This window comes from Bos javanicus, chromosome 22 (genome assembly GCF_032452875.1).
Source record: "Bos javanicus breed banteng chromosome 22, ARS-OSU_banteng_1.0, whole genome shotgun sequence".
NCBI classification, from domain to species: domain Eukaryota; kingdom Metazoa; phylum Chordata; class Mammalia; order Artiodactyla; family Bovidae; genus Bos; species Bos javanicus.
The window spans coordinates 51,365,170-51,379,654 of NC_083889.1; the positions used below are offsets into that span (position 1 = coordinate 51,365,170).

At 58.6% G+C, this 14,485-nt stretch overlaps 3 protein-coding genes across 5 annotated transcripts in view; all 3 read left to right on the forward strand.

The window, feature by feature from the left end:
• COL7A1 (collagen type VII alpha 1 chain) overlaps positions 1–4,718 on the forward strand; it is a 30,850-nt gene extending 26,132 nt beyond the window's left edge. Inside the window, exons 103-118 of the mRNA XM_061396948.1 lie at positions 2–73; positions 303–338; positions 602–682; positions 931–984; positions 1,069–1,122; positions 1,197–1,259; positions 1,692–1,754; positions 1,841–1,957; positions 2,141–2,218; positions 2,307–2,360; positions 2,532–2,580; positions 3,237–3,269; positions 3,418–3,504; positions 3,696–3,785; positions 3,877–4,074; positions 4,385–4,718. Coding sequence (XP_061252932.1) covers positions 2–73; positions 303–338; positions 602–682; positions 931–984; positions 1,069–1,122; positions 1,197–1,259; positions 1,692–1,754; positions 1,841–1,957; positions 2,141–2,218; positions 2,307–2,360; positions 2,532–2,580; positions 3,237–3,269; positions 3,418–3,504; positions 3,696–3,785; positions 3,877–4,074; positions 4,385–4,401 — 1,146 coding nt within the window. The 3' untranslated portion in view covers positions 4,402–4,718. The remainder of the gene's footprint in view (position 1; positions 74–302; positions 339–601; positions 683–930; positions 985–1,068; positions 1,123–1,196; positions 1,260–1,691; positions 1,755–1,840; positions 1,958–2,140; positions 2,219–2,306; positions 2,361–2,531; positions 2,581–3,236; positions 3,270–3,417; positions 3,505–3,695; positions 3,786–3,876; positions 4,075–4,384) is intronic.
• An 87-nt stretch (positions 4,719–4,805) lies between these two features.
• Positions 4,806–6,316, forward strand: UCN2 (urocortin 2). Its single transcript, XM_061396947.1, has one exon. It carries the CDS (start codon positions 5,734–5,736, stop codon positions 6,070–6,072), a length of 339 nt encoding a protein of 112 aa, XP_061252931.1. The 5' UTR covers positions 4,806–5,733; the 3' UTR covers positions 6,073–6,316.
• Positions 6,317–8,981: 2,665 nt separating this feature from the next.
• The window catches only part of PFKFB4 (6-phosphofructo-2-kinase/fructose-2,6-biphosphatase 4), a 41,375-nt gene continuing 35,871 nt past the window's right edge, over positions 8,982–14,485 (forward strand). Inside the window, exon 1 of one of the 3 annotated variants that reach the window (XM_061396925.1) lies at positions 8,982–9,045. In XM_061396925.1, the coding sequence (XP_061252909.1) occupies positions 9,036–9,045 (10 nt within the window). In that variant the 5' untranslated portion in view covers positions 8,982–9,035. Of the gene's footprint in view, positions 9,100–12,665; positions 12,846–14,485 lie in introns of those variants that run through there. The other 2 variants (XM_061396924.1, XM_061396923.1) reach the window with 2 other exon arrangements.

Sequence of the window (14,485 nt, forward strand, 5' to 3'; positions counted from 1 at the left end):
GGGCACCAAGGGAGAGCCTGGTGACAAGGGCTCAGCCGGGCTGCTGGGAGCGCGCGGACTCACGGGACCCAAGGCAAGTCCCATCCCAGGCACTGACCCGGAGCCATGGGTCACACCCGCCTGTCCGGGGTGTCCCCTGAGCACTGGAGGGTTCCCGCCTCCCTCACTGTTGGCCCCATGCGTACTCACACGGGCTGGTGTGCAGACCGGGCCCTGGCTGCAGTCGCCGAGGGTGGCAGATGGGCCAGCACGGGGGACAGTGGCACTGAAGGGCTGCCCTCTCCCACCTGCGTTCCCCACAGGGCGAGCCTGGTGCCGCAGGGATCCCCGGCGAACCGGTAAGGTGCCCCTGCCACCCCACCAGGGACCCCAGCCCTGTGTGGTGACCTTTGACCTTATAGTGAACCAGCACTCTCCTGTTGTCCAGGGACCGTACCTTCACAGTCTCCCCTGTGGTGGCTCACATGTCGCCACGGAAAACCCTGCCCTTCCAGTGGCTCTGGCCCCCATGACAATTCTTACCCTGTGGTGTTCCCTGTCCGTTACAGCCAGAGTGATTCCTTTTGAGCCCTCACTGACCTCATTAACACCTTTCCCACAGGGATCCCCAGGAAAAGACGGAGTCCCTGGTGTCCGAGGAGACAAAGGAGATGTTGGCTTCATGGGTCCCCGGGGCCTCAAGGTGGGAAGGGGGCTGGCTTTTTTTCCCCATAATCAGGACCTGATGTTGGAGGGTGAAGTATCCAGGGTCAGAGGTCAGGTATCTGGGGTCAGATGCTGTGGTATCTAGGGTTGAACGTGAGGTGTTAGGTCAGAGGTGGGAAGGTCAGAGGTTGGAGTACCTAAGGGCAGTTTGGAGAGGGGTTTCAGGGTCAGGGGTCATAGGTGAGGTATGTAGGAGGTCACTTTCTTACTTCTTTTTTCTTTCAGGGTGAACGGGGAATTAAGGGAGCCTGTGGCCTCGATGGAGAGAAGGGAGATAAGGTACAGGGGTGATGAGGGATATGGGGGACGTGGGGTCTACGGGGCCTGGGGCCTAAGGCTGACCCTTCCACCTGATCGCTGCAGGGAGAAGCCGGCCCCCCGGGCCGCCCAGGGCTGGCAGGACGCAGAGGAGAGCTGGTGAGTGTGGGGCACCCCTAGAGTGAGGAGCGGATGGGTGGGCCAGGAATTGGCTAATGTCTTCTCTCCTCCAGGGGGAGCCGGGTGTTCCAGGCCAGGCAGGGGCCCCTGGGAAGGAGGGCCTGATCGGTCCCAAGGTAAGGGGGTCCCTCCACAGTGGACAGTGGGGTTCAGGATTGGGCAGGGACAGCAAGATAAGGTCGTGAAGGTTTTGGGTCAAGGAAGGTTGGGATACTGTGGGGTGGAGTGGGGTTGGTCCTGAGGTTTCAGGGTGGGTTGGGGTCACAGTGGGGATTGTGGGGTAGGAGGCAGCGCAGTACATGCCTCAGGGCTGAGGGTTAGGGTGGTCGAGGTCAGGGGGAGGTTGGAGCATCTGTGAAGGGGAAATGGGTGGGGCCAGGGTAGGGGGCATCACAGTGGAGTGGGGTCCTGGGAATCATGGTGGACTCAGGGTCTCTGGCTGGTAGGCCACAGGAACTCGAGGTGGTGGCCATGGGGCCTGCGGGCTCATGGGGGCTGAATTGGGGAGGCTGAGGCAAAGGGACTCTCGTGCCTCTTTCTGTTCCCAGGGTGACCGAGGTTTCGATGGGCAGCCAGGACCCAAGGGTGACCAGGGCGAGAAAGGGGAGCGGGTAAGTGGAGGCTGAGGTCATGGCGAACTGAGGGGCCTGGGGTCTCTGGAAGCTCTCATCACTGACCCTGATCTCGCCCTCCCCAGGGACCCCCAGGAGTGGGGGGCTTCCCAGGTCCCAGGGGCAGTGATGGCTCTAGTGGTCCTCCCGGGCCACCTGGCAGCATTGGTCCCAAAGGCCCTGAAGGACTTCAGGGTCAGAAGGTGAGAGGCCCCGACTCCTGACCCCTGAACCTCACTGACCCTTCCGCAACCTCCCTGACCTCTGACTCTACAATCCATTCCCCCAATATCCTTGCCCCAACCTCTGAAACTACGGTCCCAAATTGTCCTACTTCTGATCCCCACTGCCTCTGACCCTGCTCACTCAGTCCATGTGTCTGACAGGGTGAGCGAGGTCCCCCTGGAGAGAGCGTGGTGGGTGCCCCTGGGGCCCCTGGAACCCCTGGAGAGAGAGGGGAGCAGGTGAGTGGGAATTCCTGGGCCTGGGGTCAAAGGCTGGGGGGGTCCATGAGGTCAGAGGTCACAGCCCAGCCCTGTGTATCGCCCACAGGGGCGACCAGGCCCCGCGGGGCCCCGTGGTGAGAAGGGAGAAGCTGCGCTGACGGTGAGTGTGTGTGGGGCAGGGGGGCGGGGTGGTGCCCTGCCTCCTTCTCCCGACCCCTTGGACCCTGGGCCCTGACTCTGCATTGTTCCTCCGCGATCCCTGCATCATGTACCCTTTGTCCTTCCGTGACCCATGGGTTCCTTCATGACCCTTGTGGTCTTGGGCTCCTAGGAGGATGACATTCGGGGCCTTGTGCGTCAGGAGATGAGTCAACATTGCGGTGAGTGGGGTCCAGCCCGGAGTCTCCTGGGTCCCATCCCCACTGCATCCCCGCACCCCTAGACAGAGGCAGGCAGCACCCCCAGAATGTCCAGGGGGCAAGCAGTCAGGGAGGTGGGTGGAGACAGATGGATACACAAAGTATGGGTGTTTCAGGACAGACATGCTTACAGGACTCCCCTAAGTGGAGACGCGGGCAGAGGTGGGCACACACGTGCTTCTGTGCCCAGGATGGCCGTGTGTGGAGGGGAGGAGGTGTGAGCAGAGCCGGCTCCTCAAGCCAGATATGGCGCCGGGGTACAGGGTGGGGGCTCTGACGGCCCTGAGGGGCATCAGAGTGAAGCTCATCTCCTTCCTCCTCTGCCTTCTCCCTGTCCTTCTCCATTCCTGCCGGCTCCTGACCCTTTGCCTCTCTCCTTCTCTCTCACCTTTGGCTGGCCTGTTCCCCTCTTCTCTCTTGCCCTTGGTCCACTTCTCCCCCTTGGTCTCTTTCTCTCCTTGTGTCTGCTTCCCTTCCTCTCCCCCGCCGTCTGTCACTCTCTCCGTCCCCTCCGTATGTCTCTGCCCCCCGTGAGCCTCTCTCCCTGCCTCTTTCCGCCTCTGTCTCCTGTTCTCTGTTATTGTCTCTCTCCCTGGCCCCTTCTCTGCCCTCTCCAGCCTGTCAGGGCCAGTATATCGCATCTGGATCACGTGAGTAGTTTTCTGGTATTTTCTGCTCCCGGAGCTTGCCTCGTGCCAGGCCCTGCTGTGCCCATTGCCTGGGTCGTCTCAGCAGGGGCTTGGTGAGGGCGGCCACCAGGCTGACCCCCGGGCCCCGGGCCCCTGCTCTTGGCTCCAGGGCCTCTCCCGAGTTACGCAGCAGACACCGCTGGCCCGCAGCTCCACCCCGTGCCCGTGCTCCGCGTGTCCCACGCAGAGGAGGACGGTGAGGATGGCTGCAGCCTGGGGGGCGTGTGGGGCGGGAGCACACACACATAGGGCCGCTCGTGCATGCACGGCCCACGCCGTGTGTACAGGGAGCACATGCAGGGAACACGCGTGGGAGGCCAGGGTTGGGCCGCACGAACCGGGCCCCGCAGTGGCCCTGCTCACAGCACCCCCTTACTGTGCGTGCAGGCCAGGTGCCCCCCGAGGACGATGAGTATGAATACTCTGAGTATTCCATGGAGGAATACCAGGACCCCGCGGCTCCTTGGGATGACGTTGGTGAGGAAGGGGGCTGGGCCCACAGGGGCATGGGGAAGGGCAGGCCGAGCCCGTCCCGGCTGACCTCTCTGCCCCGCCCCGTTACCCCCAGACCCCTGCTCGCTTCCACTGGACGAGGGTTCCTGCAGTGCCTACACCCTGCGCTGGTATCATCGGGCTGGGGCGGGGGGCACGAAGGCCTGTCACCCCTTCGTCTACGGTGGCTGCGGAGGGAATGCCAACCGTTTTGGGACCCGGGAGGCCTGTGAGCACCGCTGCCTGCCCCAGGCGGCCCACAGTCAAGGGACAGGTACGAGCGTACCTCCATTCCAGTAGGGGCCTGCCCAGATTATGTCCTGAGTCAGGATCCGGGGTCAGAAGCTGCCCCCCCTCCCCAGACTGGGGGACCTGGGACAGACCCCGCCTCAGACCAAAGAGCTGATAGAGAAGCCTGGCTCTGGGTGGAGTCCCCAGTACGGTACTCCTCAGTGCTCCCTCCCTTAAAGACCTGAGTAAGGACCCCTTTCTGTGGGCAGAGCCCCCACACCCACTGTGCCCCCGGCTCCCCCATCCTCTGTGGCCCTTGCGTTAGATGGCTGAACCCCGCCTGCCCTGCCCAGGTGCTGCCCGGAGCTGAGGTCCAGTCCAGCATCCCCTGGAGGAGTCGGTGTCTCAGCTGGACCCTGCCGTCCCTCCCCCTTGGTGCTAGAGGCCTGTCTGCACGTGAGCGTGCGTGAGCGTGTCCGTTATTTCAGTGACTTGTTCCACGGGTCTCGCCTTCCCCTCAGTGGACAGACCCCCATTGTGGCTGCTGCCTCCCTGGCTGATGACTCAGTGTTGGGGAGGCTTTGGGCAGTGAGCGGAAGTGACTGAATCCAACCTGCCCCTTGCCCCACGCTAGTGATGACATGGTGCTGATTCTGGGGGGTCATTAAAGCTGCTGTTTTAAAAGGCCCCTGTTGTGATTGTTTGCGGGGGGTGTGGGTGTCAGGGGGGCAGGTTTTCCCTGGGAGGGCCATGCTATCCGAGTAGGTACAGAGTCCCTCTGTCCAGCCTGTCACTGTCCTGTGACCCTCAGCCCCCAACTTGTCCCCAGAAAGAAGACAGGGTAGGGGCTGAGCGTATGCCTTCACTGCCCCCCAGGAGAGGATGAATCATGGGTGGGGGGTGGCCTCAAGCCAGATAAATGGGCCCCGAAGCGGGTGGAGGAGTAGACCGGTGCAGAGGAGCACTGCCTGGCACAGCTCACCCCAGAGGAGGCTGCTGCTGGTGAGCCTGGGATCGGGGGATGGACAGGACCGTTGGGGTAGAGTGGATCTGGGGTTTGGGTCAGTGGAGGTCTCGGGTCTGAGGTGCCCTGGGACCTCTGATTGCTTCCTTGTCTCAAGGACCCCCATTCCTGCCTGCCTTTCTGTGCCCTGGATCTGCAACATGCTTTCTCGCGCAAACCTCAGGCTCCCCTTGGGTCACTCTGTGTCTCTCTTTGCATCCGTATTTCCATCACACTGTCTCTTTTTCTTCCGTTCTCCCTCTATTTTGCTCCATCCCCCTCTGATACATCTCCATCTCTTTCTCCCTCTCCCTGCCCTTTCTTGTTCTTGTTCTTCCTCCCCACCCCCACCCCCCCGCCATCTCTCTGTCTCTCTCAAATACATCCATATCCAGATATACCTGTGGCTTTCTGTCTCTGGGTCACTCCATCTCTTTGTCCATCTCTGTCCCATTCTCTTTCTCACTCTTTCCATCCCTCTGACCCCTTCTCTGCCTGGCTCTGTCTCAGTTTTCTCTGTGTCACTCTGGCTCTCTCCTTGTCCCTTCATCTCTGCTTCCGTCCCTCTGCCCCTGGCCTGGCTGCTCTCTCTTTCTCTGCTTTCCCCATCTGCTTTCTGCCATCTGCCTCTGTCCGTGGGCCACAGCTAACCAGAGCCCCTGCCTTGAACCTGTTTTCTCCTTGCAGCCTGACTACACGATGACCAGGTGGGCTCTGCTCACGCTGATGGTCCTGACATTGGGCAGGACCCTGCTTGTCCCAGCAACCCCCACCCCAGGCTTCCAGCTCCTCCCTCAGAACTTTCCCCAGGCCACTGCCTGCCCCGTGACCTCGGAGAGCCCCTCAGGCAGCACCACGGCACCCTCCGCTGCTTGGGGTCGCCCCAGCCCTGACCCCCACCCTGGCCCCCGCATCACCCTCTCGCTGGACGTCCCCCTTGGCCTCCTGCAGATCTTACTGGAGCAGGCCCGGGCCAGGGCTGTGAGGGAGCAGGCTGCTGCCAATGCCCGCATCCTGGCCCAGGTCGGCCGCCGCTGAGCCTGAGGGAGGCTGTCAAAAGGATGGAGCCACCCTGGATGGAGGAGACTGGCAGGGCAGCGGCGGAGCTGAACCTACATCTGGACATGGCGCATCTGGACATGGCGCATCTGGACTCCGCCACATGGAGTCACTGTCATATCAAAGTGCCTCACGGAGTCACAGTGTATGTGGACAGCATGCACGTGGCCATGCCAGGTTGCCAATGGACTCTAGCCATTCCTAGGAGCCCCCCAGACTTACCGTATATGTCTGGAGAGCTTGGACACTACCATGGATGGTCACTGCCACATGGAGTCTGGTCATGGATAGGCCCCACAGTCAAGAGCTTCCGGACACCATCATACAGGGGCTCCGTAATGCCACTTACAGGAACCTCAACACAGGATACCACAGCTGCATCGGAGAGAACCGCCCATCTAAGGCCAGACACAGAGGTCTGCCCTGCCCCCACAGGTCACCACACAGACAGGTGCTGGCGGGGGTTCCCAGGCAGCACCCACCCCAGACAGATGGGGGCATCTCCAGGCATAGATGGACCCTCGTACGTGCGAGGTCTGTGGCTGTGGCAGCCTTGTCTTGTGTGTGTGTTGGGGGAGGAGGTGTTTATACGCATCAGATCAGATCAGATCAGTCGCTCAGTCGTGTCCGACTCTTTGCGACCCCATGAATCGCAGCACGCCAGGCCTCCCTGTCCATCACCAACTCCCGGAGTTCACTCAGACTCATGTCCATCGAGTCAGTGATGCCATCCAGCCATCTCATCCTCTGTCGTCCACTTCTCCTCCTGCCCCCAATCCCTCCCAGCATCAGAGTCTTTTCCAATGAGTCAACTCTTCGCATGAGGTGGCCAAAGTACTGGAGTTTCAACTTTAGCATCATTCCTTCCAAAGAAATCCCAGGGCTGATCTCTTTCAGAATGGACTGGTTGGATCTCCTTGCAGTCCAAGGGACTCTCAAGAGTCTTCTCCAACACCACAGTTCAAAAGCATCAATTCTTCGGCGCTCAGCCTTCTTCACAGTCCAACTCTCTCATCCATACATGACCACAGGAAAAACCATAGCCTTGACTAGACAAACCTTTGTTGGCAAAGTAATGTCCCTGCTTTTGAATATGCTATCTAGGTTGGTCATAACTTTCCTTCCAAGGAGTAAGTGTCTTTTAATTTCATGGCTGCAGTCACCATCCGCAGTTATTTTGGAGCCTAAAAAAATAAAGTCTGACACTGTTTCCACTGTTTCCCCATCTACTTCCCATGAAATGATGGGACCGGATGCCATGATCTTCGTTTTCTGACTGTTGAGCTTTAAGCCAACTTTTTCACTCTCCACTTTCACTTTCATCAAAAGGCTTTTTAGTTCCTCTTCACTTTCTGCCATAAGGGTGGTGTCATCTGTATATCTGAGGTTATTGATATTTCTCCCGGCAATCTTGATTCTAGCTTGTGTTTCTTCCAGCCCAGCATTTCTCATGATGTACTCTGCATATAAGTTAAATAAGCAGGGTGACAATATACAGCCTTGACGTACTCCTTTTCCTATTTGGAACCAGTCTGTTGTTCCATGTCCAGTTCTAGCTGTTGCTTCCTGACCTGCATACAAATTTCTCAAGAGGCAGGTCAGGTGGTCTGGTATTCCCATCTCTTGAAGAATTTTCCACAGTTTATTGTGATCCACACAGTCAAAGGCTTTGGCAGAGTCAATAAAGCAGAAATAGATGTTTTTCTGGAACTCTCTTGCTTTTTCCGTGATCCAGCAGATGTTGGCAATTTGATCTCTGGTTCCTCTGCCTTTTCTAAAACCAGCTTGAACATCAGGAAGTTCACGGTTCACATATTGCTGAAGCCTGGCTTGGAGAATTTTGAGCATTACTTTACTAGCGTGTGAGATGAGTGCAACTGTGCGGTAGTTTGAGCATTCTTTGGCATTGCCTTTCTTTGGAATTGGAATGAAAACTGACCTTTTCCAGTCCTGTGGCCACTGCTGAGTTTTCCAAATTTGCTGGCATATTGAGTGCAGCACTTTCACAGCATCATCTTTCAGGAGTTTATACGCATGGGTGGCTGCATCTCTGTGTATCTGACAGCTGTTTGTGCGTGTGAACAAGGTGTGGGCCTGTGAGGGGGCTGAGAAGAATGGGAGCCTGTCCCCCAGATCTGCATGAAGCATGCTCAGCACACACCCAGGTGCTGTCTTACCCACACCCCTGGCTCTGCCCTTGCACACACATGGCTCAGGGGGGAAGGGAGCGCAGGCTGACAGGGGCTCTGGCCCCTCCTTCATTGAACAGTCCTGAGCCTCAGTTTTCCAAGCCTCTGTTTTCTTTTTTCTCCTCTGTAAAGCCGAGTGATGCCACTACGTTTCTTGTGAGCACTGAGTGATGTAATAACCTACATGAAGGTTCCCGCCCGCAAAGAAATCCCTTAATAAACAGTGACTGGAGAATGGGCTAGACAAGAATCACACAGTCATGTGCCCTCAGGCAGTGACACACAGGAGGGCGGAGTCAGAGCCGCTCCTCTAACCCCCTTCTCCCGCCCCGATTTCACTGACCTGTCCTCGGTGTGGAAGGCTGCAGGTTTGGCCTAATCTCCCAACCCCATCTCCATGGCGGGTTTGGAGATGAGACTCAGCCTTCTGGAGTGTGTGGCCAGGCTTGCCAGCAGATGGGGCAGGAACTGTGGGTAGTGTAGACAACTCGGGCTGGAGACGAGGGCAGACACTGGGTCCTTGCTGGAGAGATAGTTAGCACTGTCGGAAGTGTGGCCGCCGGGGGTGCCGGGGGCGGGGGTGGGGGGTGGCACTGACCAAGATCTCACAGTTGTCAGCAGCCCTGGGGGGCGGGCCCAAGGCGGGGCGGAGAGGCGGAGCCATGGGGGGGCGGTGCTCTCCGGAGCCTAGAGGGCGTGGCCGCCCCAATCCCGGCCGCAGGGGGCGGTGGCCCGGGCCAGTTCGGGAGCAGGATGAACAGAGGTATGGAAGGAGGCAGCTCCCCGACGGAACCCGGGTCAGGGAGCAGCAGACGGGGTAGGCGCCGGGCAGGGTGGAGAGGGTGGGCGGACTGAGAAAAGACCTGGGCGAAGTAGAGGTGGTGTTAGACGGGGGTGTGAGAGCTTTGGGGGTCTCTCCGGGATTAGGGGTGCTTTGAGGGGGCATCGGTCTGTCAATGGCAGGGAGGGGGTGGGCACTGGCGCCTCACCGGGGAGAGGGAGCTGGGCCAAGGGGGGAACTATAAATAGCTGCTTCCTCCAGCCCAGGGGGAGGGACAACCCGCTGGAGCTGCCCCAGGGCCTCCCGCTCTGCCCTTTGCTGGCCTCCAAGGGGTCATACTTGTCCAGGTCCCCCCTCAGGGGTCATACCAGCTTGGGAAGGTTCAGAGGCTCATTTGGGAAGCTTTTCATACGATGTGACTTTAGCCCTTAAACCAGCATTTCCAGGGCAACTACAGTGTGGCTTGTGTGGGTCCTGAGCTGCTCTAAGCGCCTACTGTGTGCTCTGTCCCAATCACGAACCTCTGAGCACCTCGGACTGGGTGCCCTGGCTGGTCCTGAGGCACTCTGAGCACCTACTGTGTGCCCTGTGCCAGGCAGGAATCAGCAAGTGCAGACCAGGGCTGCTCGGTCACATGACTCTCCGCTCCCGAGTTGGAACCTCACACCTTGTGTGAGCTCGGCTCCCAGGTAGACACGGGATGATCCTTGGCTAGAAATGGCCAGAGCCACTGGGACTCCTGGGAACTCCCCAACCTCCCAGTGGTCACAGAGAGGAGAGGAGGAGGGAATAAAGTGGGAGGCAGGCCGCGGGCTTGGGCACGGGGCTCGGTAGTGCGTGTGCACGCATGACTGTGTGCGCACCATACGTTTGCGGACTGGTGTGTGGGTCTGTGTGGGATGCGCTGAGGTCCCTGGCCTTTCTGCTGCAAAGGGTGGCATGGTGGTTGGGCCAGGACTGCCCAGCGGATATGGGGACTGGGAAGAGTTTGAGGACATCCTGCAGCTTGGAGCCTGGGACACTGGGAGGAGGTCCAGTGGTCAGTGCACAGGACACCACAGGAGCCCTCCGGCACAAGCCAGGCAGGGTCACAGGCGGGGCAGGGGGGAGGCTGAGCAGGATGTGTTCATACACAACATCCCAGCACGCCTCCCACCCGTGGGCCAGGAGAGCTGGCTCACTCTGGAATGGCCCCAAGGAGGGCAAGCCACAGGGGCCAGTTATTCTATTGGACACCTGCTGATGCTGAGGGAGCGGAAAGCCAGTAGAGCATTTCAGCGCAGGGAATGTGCAAGAGTGCAGGTATGGAGGTGGGATGTGTGGGTATAGTACACCGCGTGTGGGAGGTGAGGTTCGCGACGGCTGGCAGTTGAGCTGAGTCCATCCTGCATGGTGGGCAGGCAACTCTGTGACTCTGGGCCCTTCTCCCCTTCCTCAGTTTCCTATGTGAGAGGTGGAGCCACAGCAGGGGAGATGGGGAATATCCTCAAAGCAGATGTTGACCCTGGCTGTGGGGAGGGGCTCCAGGCTCCTCCTGCTGTTGACATGTGGCCCCACCCTGGGTATGGGGACTTGGGAGGGAGTGTCTGAGTCAACCCAGAGTCAGACTGTTTGGGCAAGAGTGGGAGGTACAGAGTCACTGCTTCCCTGGGAAGCTGGACTCAGACTTCTGGACATGGAGTTAGCTTCCCAGACCTGGTCCTGGCCTCCTGCCCGACCCTGGCTGTCCCTGATCCCCAACCTTTGACTAACACTCCAAGAGGGCCAGGGAGGAGAATGGCAGGTCTGAGAAGGTGCAGGATGTCTGTGGATGTTAGAGGAGGGAGACTCTGCAATGAGTGCTGGGGGTTGGACAGGGTGTGGGTGTGTGGTGACAAGGTCTCTGAGGCTAGCGTGGCCCCAGAATGGCCTTTGTAGTGGCCAGGAGACAAACAGGAGGGCTGTGTCAGGAACAGCATGAGTGGCTTTGGAGAAGTAGGAAGTGGGTAGGAGGTCACCAGGGGCATGCCGCTCATCAGGACCTGCCCGTGGGTGTGCCAGCTGCTGGGCATGAGGCAGGGAGGGAGGTGGCCGGTAGACACTGAAGAGGGAGGCTGAAAAAGAGCGGAAGTGGTTGAGTCGGTCTGAGGTAGGGACTTCCCTGGGGAGGCAGCTTGAGCTGCTTCCAGGGAAGGTCTGTGTGGGCTTCTAGCACGTGGACCTCCTTAACCTTCCCTCCCTGTGAAATGAGCAAGACATCTGCATCAGTCATCTCAAAGGTCCTTGCCAGGCTCTGAAGGGCTGGGCTGGGACTTGGAGGACTGACTCAAGGCAGGAGTGTGGCAAGTTGGGCAGAGGAAGCCACGCTGCCCCTGTGGCGCACTGGGTGGAGCCTTTGCCCCATGCCCCAGCCCCTGAGTCCCAGCCGGGCACAGGTTCGGTTGAGAGGCCTTGGGGATGCAGTGGTCCTACCAGGGGATGTAGTGGAGGACATCGCTAGAGGGCAGTGTGACCCAGACTGGAGCCGTGTCAGCTAAGGCCTTGGCAGAAAGTGTACAAAGCTCAAGAGGCTGGGCTGAGGAGACAGAGGACTCAGGACTGGAGAGAAGGAGCCAGGTGTGTTCCTGAACCTCTGGGTCTCTCCCCTGCCTCTTGCCTCCACTGCATATTTAGAGACAGGAGGGAGATGCATAACACAATAAATGATAGCATTACTGGGCTTTAGAACGGATTTCTCAGACATGGACACATTTAATCCATACCAGAATCTTGTCCTTGATGACAGTACATAGTCTGTTTTCCTGATGAAGAGGCAGAGGCTCATTAAAGAACAAGTGTGTAAAAAAAAAAAACAAGTGTGTAAACTTAATGACGTAAAATTTAGTTGGTAAAAATGAAGTCCTGGAAGGAAAAGGAAGATATTGTCAGAGTTGGATGAGTCCCCTGGGAGCTTGGTCCTACTCACCTGCTCCAGGTGGGCTGGGGTTTACCCCGAGCTCCCCAGCAGCTAAAGCAAAGAGGGAAACACGGTCAGTTTTGAGATTTGTTCTGTGTCCCTGTCCATGAGATAATGGGCTTTTTCAACGTGATTGAGCAGGTTGTTCCTGTGTGCAGTGGAGAGTCCCAGGACTCGGAGGGTCGGGGTGCAAGGCCAGCAGGAGAGTTGACAACTGTGCCAGTGGGCAGGTGACCAGTCACGCAGGGGCCTTCAGGTTGTTCCTGACCAAGTTCTGGGGGTCACGGAGACCTGCCCCAACCCATGCAAACCCCTTCTGAGGGTCCTGAGGTCACGCAGAACGGGAACCGCGTGTCCTAGGGGCACGCTGGGGAGCCCAGGGCGTGACGGTGTGTGAGGCGTATGCAGATCAGCGTCGGGTGTGCGGGGCTCGGGCATCCAGGGCGGGGCCTGTACCATCTGAGCCCGGAACCTGTGGGGAGCTGGGCATGCGCGTCCTCCATCCTGGCACGTAGGGCGGGCCCGCTTAGTCCCAAACGGGCTCTCGGGCGAGCTGGGCATGCGTGGTCGGACGCCAGGCACCTCTGTTGGGGTGGAGCCTACTCGACCTGGGGCGGGGCCTGCGGGGAATGGGACCGGCGTCAACGCGGCTCTGGGAGGGGCGGGGCTGAGGGGCGGGGCCTCGAGTGGCCCGAGGTGGCCAGGCTGCTGGGTTGGCAGCAGCGCAGTCGGACTCATCCAAGCCCCAGGATGGCGTCCCCACGGGAACTGACCCAGAACCCCCTGAAGAAAATCTGGATGCCGTACAGCAATGGACGGCCCGCTCTGCACGCCTGCCAGCGCGGTGGTGAGGCGGGGTCCGCGGGGAAGGGGGGAAGGCAGTGCACGGGGATGGGTATTGATCTCACATGCACAGATGCGAACCGGAGACAGGTGAGGCTGCCGCGGCCGGTGGCAGGGAAGCAGGAACAGGTGTGAGGCCTCGGACAGGTGTAGCAGAGCAGGAGGCGGGTACAGGTGTGTGGCGTCTCGACTCAGCGGAACTGCGTCTGGCCGCCATCACCTAGGGAAGGGCGCGGGACCCTTGGCCCACCACTCTGTCCCCACGTCTCAGGCCGGGGGGGAGGACTTGGAGGCTCGGTCTTGCTCTCTCTTGGCCAGAGAGCGTGGGCCGAATGGTCAGACTGGGATCTGCCGCTGTGTTGGCCCTCGGAGAATCTCTTGGTCTCTCTGAGCCTAGAACTTTCAAAGACGCCAGGGTGGGAGGAAAGCCCATCTCTGGGCCTGAAAACGAGTTTTTGGAGCAATTTCAGGAAAGTGCAGATGTGTTCAGGAGAGAGACAGTGAGACCACTATGTTATATGGGCCTGTCTTTGTGTCTGTGGGTGTGCAAGCGTCCAGGTGGGGTTGTGGGTGAGTGGTAAAACTGGAGGGTGGAAACATCTAGAAGATATGCTGGAAAATCATAGAATTGTTAAGGGGCTCACGTTCCCCAGGGTCTTAGGTGTTTATTCCATTTCATTGATTGCCTGCTTGTCCTTAAATGAGTCTGCAACTTCTTTCTTTATTACCAGGAAAAACAAAGATTTAGGAGTTGCTGAAACATTGTAATGAATTTGCAAGTTGGCAGGGTCCTCAGAGAACATCTAGTCTAGGTCCTGATACCTATTGGGAAATGGAGGTAGGGAGATGGTGTTACATGCTGGGCTCTGCCTGCCTCCTGACCTCTGCTTGGGAATGACAGGAGAAGAGAGAGTGCTTGGTGTCTGTTTTGCTTTCAGGCTGGCCTGGGGCCCTTGGCCTTGACCAGGATGTGACACCACCTGGAGGAGGAGTGTGTATATCTCTTAGTACATTATTGGTTCTGTTAGGGGTGGCCATGGCTGGGGCTTTGATCAGACATCCTGGTGGGTCCTGGCTCTGATTTTGATGTTGGTCCTGGTGGGGTGCCGAAACTGTGATCCTGCCTTTAGCTCTGGGGCCGTGGCTTTCCAGTCACTATTCAGTCCTAAGGGACCATGGCTTCACCCTAGCCAACCCTGCTTCCAGACTTCTGTGGAGGTGTGGAGGGCCAAGGCCCCTTTCTCTTGTGCTTCGAATCAGTCTGTGTTAGGGCTGTGTTGCCCTGAGTTGGTGGGTGCCCTCTGCTGTTACATAAAGGGAAAGGAGTGAGAAGGTGGACTTTGGAGGCAAGAGCACTCAGATTGTGTCGTGGCTCAGCTGGTGACCTTGGGCTTCCTTATCTCTGGGACTGAGACAGTCAACAGCCTTGCACTGTGAGCCTCTTGATAAGTGCTTGATAAGTGCTAGCAGTTACTTTAGTATCTTGTCACCACCCTTTTTTCTTTGCTTCTCCATTCCTCACCCTCAGGGAATGAAGCATCAGTGAACAGCTCCGTGCCAACCCCCTTTCAGGTGGCAAAGGAGCTGAGGCCCCATGGGAGGGAACTTGCCCGGTCTCACGGCCCCTGGGGCAGACCTGTATTT